General features: G+C 63.5%; 1 protein-coding gene and 1 pseudogene across 1 annotated transcript; one reads left to right on the top strand and one right to left on the bottom strand.

The window, feature by feature from the left end:
* The first annotated feature begins 2,516 nt into the window (after positions 1-2,516).
* On the top strand, positions 2,517-3,911 carry LOC141951755 (ammonium transporter Rh type B pseudogene; annotated as a pseudogene).
* A 4,117-nt stretch (positions 3,912-8,028) lies between these two features.
* Positions 8,029-12,145, bottom strand: C18H20orf204 (chromosome 18 C20orf204 homolog). Its single transcript, XM_074887929.1, has 4 exons — positions 11,419-12,145; positions 11,116-11,178; positions 10,858-11,010; positions 8,029-9,991 (listed from the first exon to the last, which is right to left on the bottom strand). The coding sequence occupies exons 1-4, from the start codon at positions 11,650-11,652 to the stop codon at positions 9,836-9,838; spliced, it is 606 nt and encodes a 201-aa protein (XP_074744030.1). The 5' UTR covers positions 11,653-12,145; the 3' UTR covers positions 8,029-9,835.
* Positions 12,146-15,860: the final 3,715 nt, after the last annotated feature.

The raw sequence follows: 15,860 nt of genomic DNA, 5'->3' as shown, positions 1-15,860 counted from the left end.
ACCTTCTTTTATGGGTGCCATAAAGGTTATTTTTTAATCTGTGCCCTGACAGGGTTTCCCCCCTCTCTGCAGTGGGGTCTTTGGTCCGGGAAGCATTTGGGCATCGCTGCTGATTGCAGCTCGTCCAGTTTGGGAAGCAGGGAGGCTGAACGGGATGGCCTTTTCCCAAGGGAACGGGACGGAGGTACCCAACAGCTCGGCAGAGGAGTGCAGTGGTGGTTGGCCCCGGTCTCCGTGTGTGCCTGGGTGCCGGCGTGGCTCAGCGCCGCAGCAGATGCAGCAGGGCCAGGGGTACTGGTGGGAGGGATGCAGGAGGGTTGCGGGTCATGGGGGGAGCCCCTCTGTTGGCTACTCTGGGAGCCCAGATGAGCATCCCAAATCACCACGTGCTGCCAGACCAAGATTTCCGGGTGGAAAAAGAGCACGTGTCCAAGGACATCCCACTGAGCCTGCAACTCCCTATCGCCCGCTGACCGAGATAAGGAGTCGTGTCACCTCCCGAAACAGCCTCATCCCTGAGCACTGAGCCTGGCACTGTCCCCGCACCTCTGCCCCTTCCCAGAGGTGACAGCCAGATCCAGGAGGAATTTTACATCCCAAACCTCCCAACATGATGCTCTGGCAGATCTGGCAGCGCTGGGACACGTCTCCTCCAGCATCTTCCTCCTCCACCTCACAGGAGGCAACCGTGCCCTAACCTTGAAACCTTTGAAGCACTCTAATTTTTAAAAGACCTGTTTCAAAAGCTTTTTCTTTTAGTATTTTATTTAACCTCACCTTAAAAAAGCCCCAGATCGAAGCGGAAAGGGCTGAGCTGCTCAGGGGCAGCAGGAGGGGAGTGAGCGAGCAGCACCACACACGCAGCAGCGAGCACCCCGCTGTCTGGCACACCGAGGAGAGCCCTACCCTTGCTCACCTGCGGCTTCCTTGCTCAGCCGGGGCCAAAACGCTTCCCCCAGCTCTTTAAGAGCAGCCCAGCTCCTCCATTTCAGGAGCGTTACCTCCTCCAAGCATCACCCGGGGGTTACACCTCACCCACAATCAACCCAAGAGGTTTCACTGCGCCGGGCTGTCCCCCGGAAAATCCCTTTGGAGGGATGGAGTGGCATGTGAAGGGTTACAGGTGAAGGGTTGGGGGGCTGAAATTGCCTTTCTTTGCATTTTTCATAGCAGCAAAGGGAGGGGGAGGCTCTGCCGGCGTCCCCTTGTCCCCAGTGCTGGTGGAGGTGGGAGCCAGCAGCAGCCGCGGGAGGTGGGACGGGCTGTGCCCTCAGAATCCTGCCCACTCATCCCATCCCATGCCACCCCAGTGACACCAAAGGGCACCGTGGGGACCCCAGCCCCCCATTTCCTTGGGCAGGGACATGTTACGGGTGGACAAAGCATCCTGGGTCCCATCCTGCAACCCCCCGCAGCTCCCACCACCCCTCTGCTGCCGTTGGTCATGGCTTGAGTGCAACACAACCCCTCCTCAACCCTCAAGGGCGCTGCCTTCACAGCACCTCCTCCTCCTATACGTTGCCCCCATTTCCAGCATCTTTGGGTTGAAAAATGGCCGGGGAGGGTTTGGCAGAGGAGCCTCGCGCAGATTATTCAACAATTGTTTCCCATTTTGCGCCCTCGCCTGCCTCATCCTCCAGTAACAATGACGAAGAGCGGCGCGGAGCCAGCGCCCGCGGCAGGGGTGTTGAGATCAGGGACAGCACAAAAATATCTTCTCTCTGGAACAAATATTTACCAACCCTTCTGCCTTTTGTTCTTGTGGTTCTCATATATTTTTTTTTTAATTTTTTTTTTTTTCCAGACATTCACTGGCAAAATGTCACACTAAGCAGCAACCCAGAAACTTCGGGGTAGCTGCTTGGCTGCTCTGGGCTTTGTTTTTCTCGCGCGCTAATTGTTAATGAATTTCCAGCCATTCAAACCAACGCAAACCTGTGAGAAAATGATCTTTTCAGCCCTGATTTCGGAGCTTTATGGCGCTTCGCAAAATGCAGGCAGTTGCCGAGCAAAATGTGCATCATCCTGCAGCGTGGGGTGGTGGTGGTGCCGGAGCCATCCCTTGGTGGGATGTGGCAGAGCCAGACCGGGAGCTGGGGGGATTTAAGCTCCCACCATCACTCCTGGGGTTTCAGTGGCATGGAGTCCCCGCTCCCGGGTGGGGAGGGGTTAAATGGGGCTGCGTGCTGTGGTATCCTCATCCCTGGCTGGCTCCTCACAGATTGTCCTTCTCCCCACTCTACCCCATGGCAGGTTTTTCTGGTTTCCCTTCAAAATCATCACCCCCTCATGTCCACTCTTTATGGCGGGCAAACAAGAGCACGTGGGTAATTTATGGGCGTTTTGTTTAAAGAAGGGAGGGGGAAAAAACCTCCTCTTCTGGCACGTAAACATATCTTTGGTTAAAAATTAACTGTGGCCATAAAACCCCCGATGTAGGAGCGAGCAGAGCTCACCCCGCAAGTGCTGCCAGGCTGCCGCCCCGCCGGTCACTGTCCCCTCCTGTCCAACCCGGGATGGCTGTGCCACCCCCCACCTACCCCCGCCGCCTCCTGCCCCTCTCCCTGGGGCTCTTCCAGGGTGCTCTGCTACTCTTCTTCGCCCTCTTCGTCACCTACGATGAGCCCCTGGCACAGGCGGAGGATGCCAAGGTGGTGGCCAACCAGCTCTACGGCATCTTCCCCTTCTTCCAGGACATCCAGGTGATGCTGGTGGTGGGGCTGGGGCTCCTGTTGACCTTCCTGCCCCGCTATGGGCTCAGCGTCCTCACCCACAACTTCCTCCTGCTCAACTTCTCCACGCAATGGGCGCTGGCGCTGCAGGGCTTGATCCATCACTTCCACCACGGCCAGGTCCACCTGGACCTCCGCAACCTCCTCACCGCCGAGTTCGCGGCTGTGACGGTGCTCATCTCCGTGGGGGCCGTCCTGGGGAGGACCAGCCCCTGCCAGCTCCTCCTCGTGGCCACCTGCGAAGTCCCTGTCTACCTCGCCAGCGAGTGGGCCATCGTCACCCATCTGGGCGTCCTGGACGTGGGGGGCACCATCACAATCCACGTCTTCTCCTGCTATTTCGGCCTCGGCGTGTCCAAGGGTCTATTTGGGGCAACGCGGCGGCCGGTGCACCCCAAGGAGACCCCGACACCCCGCTCCGACCTCTTGTCCCTGGTGGGGACGCTCATCCTTTGGGTCTTCTGGCCCAGCTTCGTGGCCGTCCTCTGCCAACCGGGAGATGCCCAGCACCGTGCCATCCTGAACACCCTCCTGGCCATGAGCGCCAGCACCGTGACCACCGTGGTGGCCTCCAGCCTGCTGGAGAGAGATGGCAAGCTCAGCCCCGGCCACTTGCAGAACGGCAGCCTGGCCGGCGGGGTGGCTATCGGTGCAGTGGCTGACATGGCCATGCCACCGGTGGCTGCCCTCGCCCTGGGCAGCCTCTCGGCCGTGATATGTGTCCTCGGCTTCAGGTTCCTCACCCCGCTCCTGGTGAGGAAGCTCGCGCTCCAGGACCAGTGTGGCATCCACAACCTCCATGGCTTGCCCGGCATCCTCGGTGCTGTGGCCAGCGCTGTGGCCATCCTGGTGGCATCCGAGGACACCTCCGGGTCCCGCTTCTCCCAGGTGTCCCCCACTGGGGTCAATGCCAGCGAGGTGGCGTGGGGACGGTGGGGGGACGGTGGGGCGGGCAGGCAGGCGCTGTGCCAGGCAGCAGGGCTGGCAGTGGCCATCGGTGGCTCACTGCTTGCCGGGCTGCTTGCCGGTGCCGCGCTCCGGCTGCCCTGCCTGACCTGGCCACCCGAGCAGCTCAGCTTCGATGACTTGTTGTATTTTAAGATCCAGGATCAGGCTGAGAGCCCGGGGCTGGGCAGCACTGTCGAAGAAGGAGCCCTGGCGCTGAAGGAGCGGGTTTAGCCACTGGCATGTGTGCAGCCATGAGCAGCAGCGGGCAGGAGACGCTGCCTGCACCCACTCCCTGACCCACGCCCGGCCCCAGCACTGAGGATGCTGGAGGGGCCGGGGCAGCACTGCGGCGCAGGTCCCTCCTCCATCCTCCCACCCTACGGCTGCTCCCTGGATTCCTCCATTCCCAGCAACAACCCGAGAAACAACCTGCTCAGGGTGTCAACCCCGGGATGGCTAAAATCCCCCGGGTAACCCGGACGGCTCCGCCGCAGGGCACCAGCACCAGCTGCTTCACTCTCAGCAGGCAGCATCACCCCGCAGTGCCCACCCCGACCCTCAGCTCCAGTTCCTGCTCAGGACTCCCCTGCCCACAATGGGCAGCACCCAGCGAGGACTGCCGGCTCGCTGCCTGCTCCGGCCACAGCTCTCGCCATGGCACCGGGCTGGGAACTCCACAACTACTGCCTGGAAGGTGGAAACACAGCGGCGGGGTGAGCTGAGCTGAGCTGAGCTGGCCCCAAGCGAGGGATTTCAGAGGGATTTGATAACCTTGCGCTGGGCAATCTGCTCTCCAGGACACATCGCAAAGGGAGGTGTCACCTTTTTTTACCACCAGTGCAGCAAGCGGCGATGAGGACGCAGCCCAGGCACGGCAAAGAGCCTCGGAGAGAGCCAGGATGCAGGAGGGACCCGCACCCCACAGCACCCTCATCCCACCCCGAAGCTGGGGCTTGGAAAGCTGCGCCAGCATTCCAGGGTGCTGGGGGGGGCCCTGAGGAAGAGCAGCGGCCTCATCCCATCCCACCCTGGGCAACGAGCCGCTTCCACCCCGTGGAGGACAAAGCTTGCGGTCCAGCACTGGCATGCGGCAAGCTGCGAGCGCGGGGCCGCATCCTGCCCGGAGAGCGAGGGCTGTGATTCACATCCCCCCCCTCCATGAGTCACCGCTGCCCCTGCGCCGCCACGGATCCCGCTGCTGCAGAGACAATGTCAGTGATGCTCGCGGGCTCCCGAGGGGGTCCAGGCAACCAAACACACCCCCCCCTCTGCCCCCCGGCGTTGTCCGCAGGAGCGGGGGGCTCTCAGCGCAGTTGGGGGTCCCCAACCCTGAGCCGGTGGGAGCGGGGCTGGATCCCCTCCACCCGGTGTGGCCCCAGGCGGAGCCGACACCAAGAGGGAGCGAGGCTGGGGAATTCACCCTCCAATAATCACAAACAGGCTCGGGGGCCCGGGAGTGTTCGGTTAATTGTTAGAATAAAATATTGCCGAGCTCTGACAAAGGAATCCTGCCCCGCAGCCCGGCGCGGCCGAACAATGGGCCCCGGTGCAGGATGCCGTGGGCCGAGCACCGGGGCCAGGGGCAGCCCAGTCCCCTCCTCAGCCCCCAGCTGAGCCCCAGTGGCCCTCGGGCTTCTCGGCATGGCCGTGCCCCGTGCCCAGTGCTGGAGCCATCGCGTGCCTGGAGCGGGGACAGGGTCCAGCCGGGCCCCTCGCTGCTGCCTGGCTCCCGCTGGGCGTCGAGAGCCGCGATGGCACCGGGACCCGGATCAGCAGCATCCAGCCTCGGCTCCCGCTGAGCCCGGCATCCCGGTCCCGCTGGCTTCCCCGCCGTGCCAAGGCTCGCGGGCTCCAACGCCCGGCTCCAGCAGCGCCGAGGAGGGTGCGCAAGACCGGGGCCACCTCGGGAAGTAGCTGTGGAGAGGAATCGCGTGCAGACCCCCACGTGCAGACCCAAATCGCACATATGCGTCCCTTCGTGCACCCACCGTCCCACGCGTGTGCGCAGACGTCCGCGAGCACACACACACCCACGTGCACGCTCACGGGTGGGCGCAGCCCCCGAGGCCACCAACCTCTTGCTGGTGGTGGAGCTGCTTTCCAGCATCACCCAGCCCTTCCCAGCGAGGCCGCAGCCTCCCGGCAGGGCGAGCGGGCCACGGGGGCATGGCAGGGGGCGACAGCACCCAAAGCCGAGCCTGGTGCACCCCAGCTCTCAGCTGGCACATCCTGGCACACACCCCTCAGCACTCCAGGGCACAATCTGGTCAGCAGATGCCTTGAAAAGCAGCAACAGGCCCCAAGAAATGGTGGGGGGGGCAGGTCAGCATTTTCCCACTGCCCAGAGCAGCTCAGGCAGCCCGTATCGCACAGCCGGGGGGGTGCTGGGACCCTCGGGGGCCGTGGCACGGCTCCACGCAGTCCCGCTCCCGGCCGTCCTGGTCCCCTGGGACCCGCTGTCCTCCAGCTGGAACCGGGCAGCAATGCCGCTGGGTGTGCCACCCCGCGCTCGGCTCTCCCCGCTCCTCCAAAACCAGCCGCTCTCCAAAGGATGAAGCAGTAAAATATTCAGCAGAGCCCCCAGCGTTTATCACACCGTAAATCTGGGCTTTCAGCAGCTTTACGATGCTGCGGGGAGAAGGGAGAGAACAAAACGCTGCTCTGCTTCGTCAGGCACAGCCTGCATGTGCCAGTGCCCCCAGCGCCGGGGCTGCCCGGGGACGGGCCCCCAGCCCTGCTTGTGAGGGGGATGAGAACCAAAGTGGGGGGCTCATGGGTGAGACCCCCTCCCAGACACCAGCCCGGGGGGCTGCTGGCACCCCAAGACGGCGATGGCTCTGCTCCAGCCCAGGGGCAGCTGTGTTTCGGGGGGGACGGGGATGGTGCAAAGGGGTGAAATGTGCGTCTGGCATCGAATCTGTGGAAATGAAGCAGCGACTGTTCCCCAGCAGGGTCCCCGGGCACGGTACCACAGTCCCCCTGGCATGGTCCCCCCCAGCACGGTCCCTGGGCACGCTGGGGTCTGCTGCTGCCTCTGAGCTGAGCCTGCAGCCGGGCTGGGATGCAGCACGCTGGTCCTGGCAAGGAGCAGCATTCCCGATCTCCATCCCCATCCCAGTCCCTATCCCCATCCTGGTCCCTGTCGCCCCAGCAGTGCTTGCTGCTGACCCCCCCCCCTCCCGGGGGGCCCCCGCCGTGATTGCAAAACAAGCGGCGAGGGGAGGAAGCCGTTGCTTGCGCTGTTTGCACGGCGCTCGGATGCAGCTGGCAAGGCGACCCGCCGGCGGCACACAGCCCGGTGCAGGGGCAAGAGCATGGCCAGCGAGCCCCCCCCACCCCCCAATCCCGACCCGCGCACCCCCTTGTGCTCTAACCCACGCGTGCCCGAGCGCATCCCACCCCCAAAACTCCCTCGCCCGCCGTCTGGGTGGGCTCGCGGGAAGCGCGCGCGGGCCACGGGCGAGGAGGAGGGGGGAGCTGGCAGGGCACCGACCGGCTGGCACGGGGTGGGAGGGGGGTGCAAGGAGGGGAGGGGGGGGGCACAGCAGCAGCTGGAGCCACATCAGAGCGGCCCCCCCGGAGCAGCCGGGAGCGTGCGGTGCTGCCCTCGAAGGAAATGCGCTCACTCCCATGTGCTGCACACTTGGGTTCGCCTCGCTGCTATTTTTATTTGACTTTTCAGGGCCTGTTTCCTTTTTCCGGCTGTTTTTGCTCTGATTCCACCATCGCTTCGACCTCGCTTTTCCCCTCCCTCCCTTTTGCCTCTTCCTTCACTCTTTCCTTCCTTTCCATGCACTCATTCCTGCCGCCACACCGGGCTCCCTCTCCCCCCTCCCCGCAGCCGGTGCTCGCGGTGAGCTCACGGCAAGCTCGCGGTGAGCGTGCCAACGCCCGCAAACCCCCGTGAACGCCAGCACACGCTTCCCACCGCCACTCAGATGCCAAACCGGCAGCACTGGGCGCAGCCTCCCCTATTCCTGCCTGCAGAGGCAGCCGGTCCTGCCTGCGAGGGGAGGGTAACGAACAAGGCCGGTTATTGCTCTGTTTTATCTGGTTCGGCGGAGCGGGGGGGACTTTGCTCCAGCCTTGACGCAGAAAAAGGCAGTGAGTCACCCTGTCCCAAGCCACCAGCCCGCTCACGCCGCTGCACGAGCCACCGGGGCCCCCACGGGACCCCCGGCCCCGTCTGCAGGCTATAAAGCATCAACAGGGCTATTTTGGGATGCTGGCAGGGGACGGGGGGGGGGAATGTTATATTTGGGGGGGGGTGGTTGGGATGAAGGGGGGAATAAGAAAGAAAACCCAAATCTAAACTAGTGCAAACCCCCCATGTGGAGGCAGTAGAAAGGGCAGGAGGAAAAGAAGGCAGCGTTTGAGCCTCATCCCCCCTCTCCGGGTACCCCGAGGAGGAGGATGGAGCAGGGAGGAAGGCCATGGTGGGGCCGGCTGGGGAGGCGCAGCTCCGGGAGGCCTCTGGCGTGGGGATGTGCCAAACCGTGGCTCCCCGGATGGGCCCCCCCACCGGCGCCAGCCTGCCCCGTGCCACGCAGACGGCGTCACCCGGGACCCCACAGGAGGAGCCTGTACCCCTCCAAACCAGGGTCCCTGTCCTGCCCCCATCTTGCTAAACCCCAGGGGCTGTGGTGTGCCCAGGGAGGTGGGGGGGGGGCCCTCTCCTACCCACCCCCAGCAACGCAGCCCCCCCCAAAGGCTCCTCTTCCAGAGGCAGGGGGTGGGCAAGGACCCCCGAGCATCTCCTGCCCTCCCCGCCCCAGCCAGATGAAACCCCCAGGGGAATTGTGCCACCCCAAGGCGCACAGGTGGGGGGGTCCTGCTCACCAGCAGCACCCCACTGGCACCTGGGAGAGTGGCCGAAGTCCCCCTGGGGATGTGGCCAGGAGATGCTGGCGTGGCTGTGGCCCAGGCAGGAGCCGTGGCCGTGGTCCAGGTGGCCGCGTGGCCCAGGCCACAGGGACACACTCGGCCGTGGGCAGCCGTCCGGCTCCGCTCGGCGCGCACAGCCCACTGCTGCCATCTCGTGTCCTCGACAGACGTCCCCACAGCCACCCAGCCCCCCGCCACGGCTGTGACAGCATCCGCCCAGCTGGAGAGGGCCTGGGGAAACCGAGGCAGGGGCACAAAGCCAGCCCACCCTCCCCAGCCCTGCCCGCAGCTCAGGGAGAGGAAAGAGCCTCCCCAAAAAGCAGCTCCTGCAGCAGAGCCCTGTCCTCCACCACCCAGGCAGGATAGGGCCCCGTGGGCCAGGGATGGAGGTAGGGTGGGCAGAGATGGGATGCCACGGTGCCCACTGCCCCTGTCTGCTCCTTCCTGGGCCTGCACAGCCCCTGCGCCCTGCCCGGACCCTGTGCCCAGCACAAGAGCCCCTGGGTCACCCCATAAAGCACCCAAAGGGCTTCCAGGGAAGGAGAGGTTTTATTTCTGGCTTCCCAGAGACTGTTTGCCACCCAACAGGGGAGTGGGGAGCCCGGCTGGGGTGGTGGCTGAGCGTGGTGAGGAGGGAGGATGCTCCTCATCTCACTGCACCCCACATCCCTGCGGGGGGTGCCAGGACACCCACAGTGGCGAGCAGCCGGGTCCCTCCGCGGTGCTGCCCATCCCAGCGGCCGAGCCTTGGCCTCGAGCCCCCGCAGCTACCTGGGGTTTTGCTGTTTAGCCCTAGGCTTCCCCATGTGCTCCGCGTGTCCCTCCCCACAGCCCGGCCCCCCTCAGAGCCCTGCAGATGCACGGTGGTCCCACTTCCAGCAGAGCCCTGCAAGTCACGGCCCCACACGTCCTCTTTTTGCCCCCAAAAGCAACTGTTGTCCCCAAGAAAGCAGCAGGTGATGCAGGGCCAGAAGCATCGCAGAAATCCCACGCCTCACCTCATTTTTCCAACACATTCCCTTCTTCTCCCCCACGTTTCTGGTGTTCCGGCTTCCTGCCGCAGCCATCCCAGGGCAAACGGACCTGCCAGCCCCCACCATGTGCGATGGGGCCCATCCCAAGGTTGAAACAGGAGGATGAATTCAACTTCGACACCCACCGGTAGCAACTCCGCTGCCTTCAGGGTTGAATTTGCCCCAAGTTTCCAAACAAGACTCCGGCAGCCGCGGCGCCGGAGCAGCCCGTCCCTCCGGCGCGTGGCGAGGGCATCCCTACGAGTCCCGGGGGGCACGGTGGGGTGCATGCAGGGCATAAAGCTTCTCCCAGCAGGTCGCCAGCCTCTCCGCCTTCCTCCCAATCTCCCGCAGCTGCTTCCTCCTGCGGCTGGGTCCCCTGCGCCGGGGCTCTGCCGGGACGGGCGCCGGGTTCTGTGGTTGGCGTGCCGAGGGAGCAGAAATAACCCCCCCCACCATCATGCAGGCGTTAGGGGGACAAAAGCCACCCCTCGTGGGGTTTGTGTGCAGGCTGGGGTGCCCAAACCACCCATGGCTGTGCTCTCGGGTCCCCAGAGTTGGCTGTCCCCCCCCCGCCCCCCAGCACATCACACATAGGGCAGAGGGCCAGGTCAGGTCTGCAGGTGCTTTTCCAGGCCAGCAGCATCTCCACCCCACAGCCATAAACCCCGGGCAGCGTTAGTCCTGGCTGATTTTCCCAGCGATGGGGGGGTGGGGGGTGGGACAACACCAGCACCACACCAGAGCCAGGCAGAGCTGGAGCTCCACTGCCCTGGGGTTTCCCCGCGAGTTAATGAGCTGCTGGCGGCTGCTGTAGGGGATCCTCCCAGCGGGGGTTTCCCCGGAAGAGCCCCGGGGATGCCAGGGGAGCCCAGACCAGCCCTTTGGGGAGAAATCCCAGTTCCTGCCTAAGAGCACCCAGGAGGCAGAGCAGGACTGGGTGCGCCCACCCTCCAGGCTGCATCCCACCAGGACAAGGGTCTGTGTTCCCATCAGCCGTGGCATGGGCGGACAAACCCACTTGGGAGCTGGTGATAAACCCCCACCAGTTTGTCCCACACTGCCACAGTTGGACTTCCCACCCCGGCCAGTTTAAAGCTCACTGGGATGTGCCATCAAACCCAGTACAGAGCCTCCCCCCCGCCCCAGGATGCTGCAGGCAGAGCCTAGAGACTCCTCATGTGCAGGCAGAAGTGTGCAACAGGGCAGGTGCTGCCCACAGCCTGTGTGCTGGGGAACTGGGAGCCACGGGGGTGACTGGGAAGGGGCAGGGCTCCTACCTGGCTGATTTTCCTGCAGTTCTCCCTGAGCACAAAGTCGGTGTTTCTGGCCACCTTCCACACCGCCAGCTCCTCGGGGCTGCGCAGGGTGCCAGCCGCCACCTCCCGCAGGGACATGCTGATGTTGTAGATGGAGAGCAGGATCTTCTGGTCCTGGAGAGGAGAGAAGCACACAGGCCCAGGCAGGGAGAGGTGCTCGACAGCTCCCCGGGGGCTCAGCCCACACAATGCCCCAGCCCTGGGTCCCTTGGTGCTCACCTTGTCTGAACGACAAGCCGGCCTGGCCCTTCCGCTCCTATCTGCTGATCCACTCAGGTTTTTCTGGAGAAATCAAGCAAAAAGATCAGGCACCCCAAATCATCCGTGCATCCCCCGTGAGTGAACCCCACCACTTAAACACAACACTCTCCCCAAAACCACCGGCAAAGTGGCCAACCCCATACCAAGCTTCCCAGGCTCATCCCTCCCCACCCACGTCCTGCGGCAGGGCCGCATCCAGCTCAGCAGCATCCCCCGGCGCAGGGAGCCGGGGTCCTGGGCAGACTCCCCGTCTCCACTCACCAGGTTCTGGATCTCGTGGAAGATGACGGCACGGTACTGCCGGAGGATTTTGGCGATGCTGCACCTCTTGCCTCTGCTCAGCACAGCCACGAGCAGGAGGAGCAGAACAGCACAGGAGAGCACCCGGGGGAGAATCTGCACAAGGAAGGGCTCAGCATCAGCCGTGGTGGAGGGAAGCTGGGGGTGAAGGGATGGTCCAGGCTCAACCTTCAGCCCCTGGCCACAAGCCTCCATCAGGCTGGTCCCTAAGCTCTCTGCCTCAACAGGGTCCCCAGCAGCTTCCCAGCTTGTGGCATTTCAAGGCCAGACCCTCAACAACGACCAAAAATCAAGAGGAGCAGAAAAGGACGTGCCCTGCTCTTTAGAGAGGGGCTGGAGGCAAGGAGCCTGGTTCCCTGCCAGCAAACCTCCACGCCTCGCCGAGAATGGTTTGGGGCACTCTCGGGAGGATGCTCGCCGCACCTCCGCAAACCCCACAGCACGGACGCAGTTATTCAGCATTTTTCCAGCTCCCACGCAGCCCCTGCTCGTCCCGGGCCTCGGGTGCCCTCACACAAGAGCCCAGCCAGAAGCAGCACAAGCGCCTGCTCTCGCCAGCGTGACCCGGCTGCCTCCCAGGCTCCTGGCCCTGAGCCTTCCCGGCAGCCCTGAGCTGGCCCCGGCGGAGCGGGGAAACCCAAGCGCTGACATCCGAGCTGGCAGGGAGCACGGGGAGGGGGCGGCCAGACCCTTCAAGGGATGAGGTTTTTTTGAAGAAAAGCCAACGCAACCTCAGGTGACCAGGACTGGGAATATTTGAGCAGTCCCACAGCAGTGGGGCGAGGATGGGAAGCCCGATCCATGCACAGCATCTGCCAGAAAAGGAGCCCGACCACTCACGTCTCCGCATTGCCGAGCGATGGCGCAGCCCTGGGCCCCATCCTGGCACCGGGGCATTTCTATCACCTCCCATTTGCAGGGAAAGCCCCCCCCAGAAGCCCCCCAACTCCCCCGCTCCAGGTGTCAAGTCTGGGCAGGCAAAAAGCAGCTGAGCTCCTTCCAAATATGCAACCCCTGTGCTGCGGCCAAAGCGCAAGCGAGGAGGAAGGAGCAGGCAGCTCTGCCTGCTGCCGGCATCTGCCTGCCCCAAGCCCCAGCTCGCATCTCGTCGGGTTCACTGCCGCCCCAGCCCCGTCTGGCTCTCGGGCTCAGCTTTTTGCTCAGAGAAGCCAGAAGGAAGAAGTTCCCTTGCTGAAGTAGGAGCCCAGGCAGACGCCATCCATCCTGTCCTTCGGTGGGAACCTGGAGGGTTTGTTTCCAAAACCTGCATCTGCTCCGTGCTCCCCACTCGCTGACGGGCTGCTCCCAGCTCCAAAAGGGTGAGGAAACCTTCCCCCCTCTCCTGCTCCCACAGCTCAGCGGAGGTGAAACCCAACACGCCGCAAGTCTGGGAACCCACAGACACGGGGGCCACCTTGGAGCAGAAGCACATGTGAGGAGATGAGCAAATCCACGAGCAACCAGTACAAATCCCACCAGGCTCTTCAGCTTCCTTAGTCGCCGCACGCCTTCCAGTAGAGCCGTGCTGGGCCCCAGCTGGGGGCCAGGGAGGGCAGGGAAGAGCCTCGCCGTCCTGCTGGCTTTGCTCTCTGCAAACCCGCAGCGAGATCTCATCCCAGAGGTGATTCAGCAGAGAACCGAGGGTATAATCCTCAGGGATAGCAGAGGAGAGCACAGCTTCCATGAGGACACCCTGTCCAAAGTCTAAGGGCTGCTCTCAGGAAGCCTCCTCCGCCGGGAAGACAAGGCCGTGCGATTTTACCACTAAACTGGGAATGACTTCCCTGAAGTGGCTTATTAAACAACTGGGACCAAATTCCAGGAGAAAGCTCACCATTTACAGCATTTCCAGGCAGCGGAGCCTGGCACTGGTCTCTCAGTCCTTAGCATGGGGGGAAGCACAGCCTGCAGTTAAAAAAGCTCAGCGAGCAGCCGGGACAGGAGCTCGGAGGGGGCAGCGGGGGCTTCCCAGCACCCCACAGAGGGCGGGGAAGCAGCGCTGATGAGAGGGGGACGTGGGGAGAGACACCGCCAGCAATCCCAGTTGCTTCCTACCCCTCAGGATGGAGGAAGATAAATTCAGTGGGTGATTTGGGGTTATTTCTTCTCCCCTTGCTCCCATCCCCGCAGCAGCAAGGTGCAGGCAGGCAGGCAGGGGAGCCCTGGAGTCAGGCAGGAGGGCTGGCAGGGAAGGAGCAGGCAGGGGAGCGTGGCTGTGGGACGGTCACAGCCTGCTCCGTCGGGCAGGGGAAGCTAATCTCTTCCTCGGCTCTAATCCTCCAGCAAATACGAGGAGATAAGGGAAATCACCATTATTGATAGGGCAGCTCCTGGCAGCACTGGCGCTACCCCAGCCACCTGCAGCGAGGGGCCATGCCTGCGCCCGCCCGGGAGCCCCCCTGGGGTCCCCAAGTCCTTCCAGGGAGATGGACCCTGTTCCCAACCTCCTCCTATCCAAAGGGACCCTGTCACCACCCCCCAGGGCCCAGCACCTGCCGCGGCCCCAGGCAGGGACCGACCCTCCGTTCTCCCCCTCCGGACCAGCCAGGTCCAAGCTCCATTCCCAAACAAATCCAAGCCCTATCCCAAGACAAATCCAAGCTCCCTTCCCAGCCACAGCAGCCCGGTCCCTCTGGACCAGCCCTCCCCAGCCGGACCAGAGCCCCTTCCCCACCGACTCCCAGCCCCATCCCGATCCCAGCCCAGTACCATTCCCACTGGTCCAAGCCCTTTCCCGGCCGGACTAGTCCCTTCCCGGCCGGTCCAAGCCCCATCCCAGGAGAACCGGCCGCGTCCCGACGGTTCCCAAGCCCCATCCCGGCTCCTGCGAGTCCCACCCCGGCCCAGCCACCCCCATCCCGTCGGGGCGGGGGGCTCCGGGCGGGGAAGGGGCAGCGGCCCCGGCGCACTCACCATGGAGCTCCCGGGGAGCCCGGCCCGGCCCCTGCGCCGCGTCCCGCCGTTTGAACTTGGCTCCACGGTGGGAGGGGACGGGCCCGGCCGCGGCGGGAGGGGGGGAACGGGGTGGGGGGACGGGACACGGCGGCCAACACCACCGCCAGCCCAGCCCCGGCCCCCGCGGGGGAAGTGCTGCCCCGGCATCGCCTCCGGGCCACCCCTCCTCGGGCCACCGGCTGCTGCTCCCGGGCGAGCAGAGGCCGGGGGAGGGAAGGTGGCAGTGAAGGGGCGGGGAGGGGGAGAGGGGGCTCGGGGAGTCATGGCTGGGGTGGCAGGGAGGGGTCCTGCTGCAAGGGAGGGGTCACCAAAGGACGAGGGTCCTGCTCTTGGCGCTCAGTCATGGCTGGAGAGGCCGGGGGGGAGCCCTGAAGGGCCCCAAGGGGCCAGCAGACACAGCCCCTCCCCGGTCTCACCCACCCGGAGAGCCAAAGCGATGCCACAGCCAGGCACGGGGCTGCATTTTGTGCTGCAAAGGTGGGTGGGAGCCCAGGAACGCAGAGCAGGCCGAGTTTCGATTTCTGTTAACGCTCACCACACACTGTCAGCCTGGAAACCCAGGCAGCAGAAGGGACTGTCCTGAGCAAGACCCCTGAAACACCCCCGAGCACGAAGCCACCTCCAAGTTTTGAACAGGCACAGCCAACATCAGTGTATCGGCATGGAAAACAGCCCTGACTCCATTTCACTTGCTTTTGTATGGGGAAAAAAATAACGAAGCGACAGAAGGAAGGCTCTGCTGAGGAGCGGACCACGTGTGTTTTGGTAAGAGGTAGAAGAAATGGTTGAATAATCCTGCCCTCCTCAGTTTAGGAAAAAAGTTCCTCCATGCGAAGTGGGAACCACAGCATATACAACATACCGCTGGGGACAGGACCCATATAACTTCTTTATGGAGCTCTATATATAGTTAAAATTTGTAGGTGCCATAATCCATTTAACAACACAAAGACATCTACAAACTTTAAAAGGCTCCAAGACTGATGATCCTTTTTTATCTAAAAAAAAAAAAAAAAGAAAAAAAAAGAACAATCCCAAAAGCAAGGAATGTAACCCCCAGGTCAGGGGGAGAGGCAGAGCTGGTGGCAAAAGGAGCTTGGGGCTGCAAGGACGCAGCCCAGCACATCTCTGGGGAACAATCTCTCCTTTCACCACCCACAAAGAGCAAACGCTCCTCCAGCAAGTCCTTCCCGTGCGTTGTCTCAATCCCAGGGCTCCTGGGTAGCCTTTCCCAACAAACCCTTCAGGGATGTGGCGCTGCCACCCGAGCGAGGGGCAGGGGAGGCGCAGGGATGCCGGGCACTGGGCACACACACCTGGCTCCAGGGAGATGCTGCAAACACTCGAGAGTTTCTCCAGAGAGAAAAGCCACGCCACTGTGGTTCCTACCCCACCTTGACTCCCCCATCACCAGTCAAGAGCACCGCAGGGCGGAGGGGTCGATGTAC

This window comes from Strix uralensis, chromosome 18 (assembly GCF_047716275.1).
Source record: "Strix uralensis isolate ZFMK-TIS-50842 chromosome 18, bStrUra1, whole genome shotgun sequence".
NCBI classification, from domain to species: Eukaryota; Metazoa; Chordata; class Aves; order Strigiformes; family Strigidae; genus Strix; species Strix uralensis.
The sequence above is the reverse complement of the archived record's forward strand: the minus strand, read 5'-3'. Positions and strand labels throughout refer to the sequence as shown.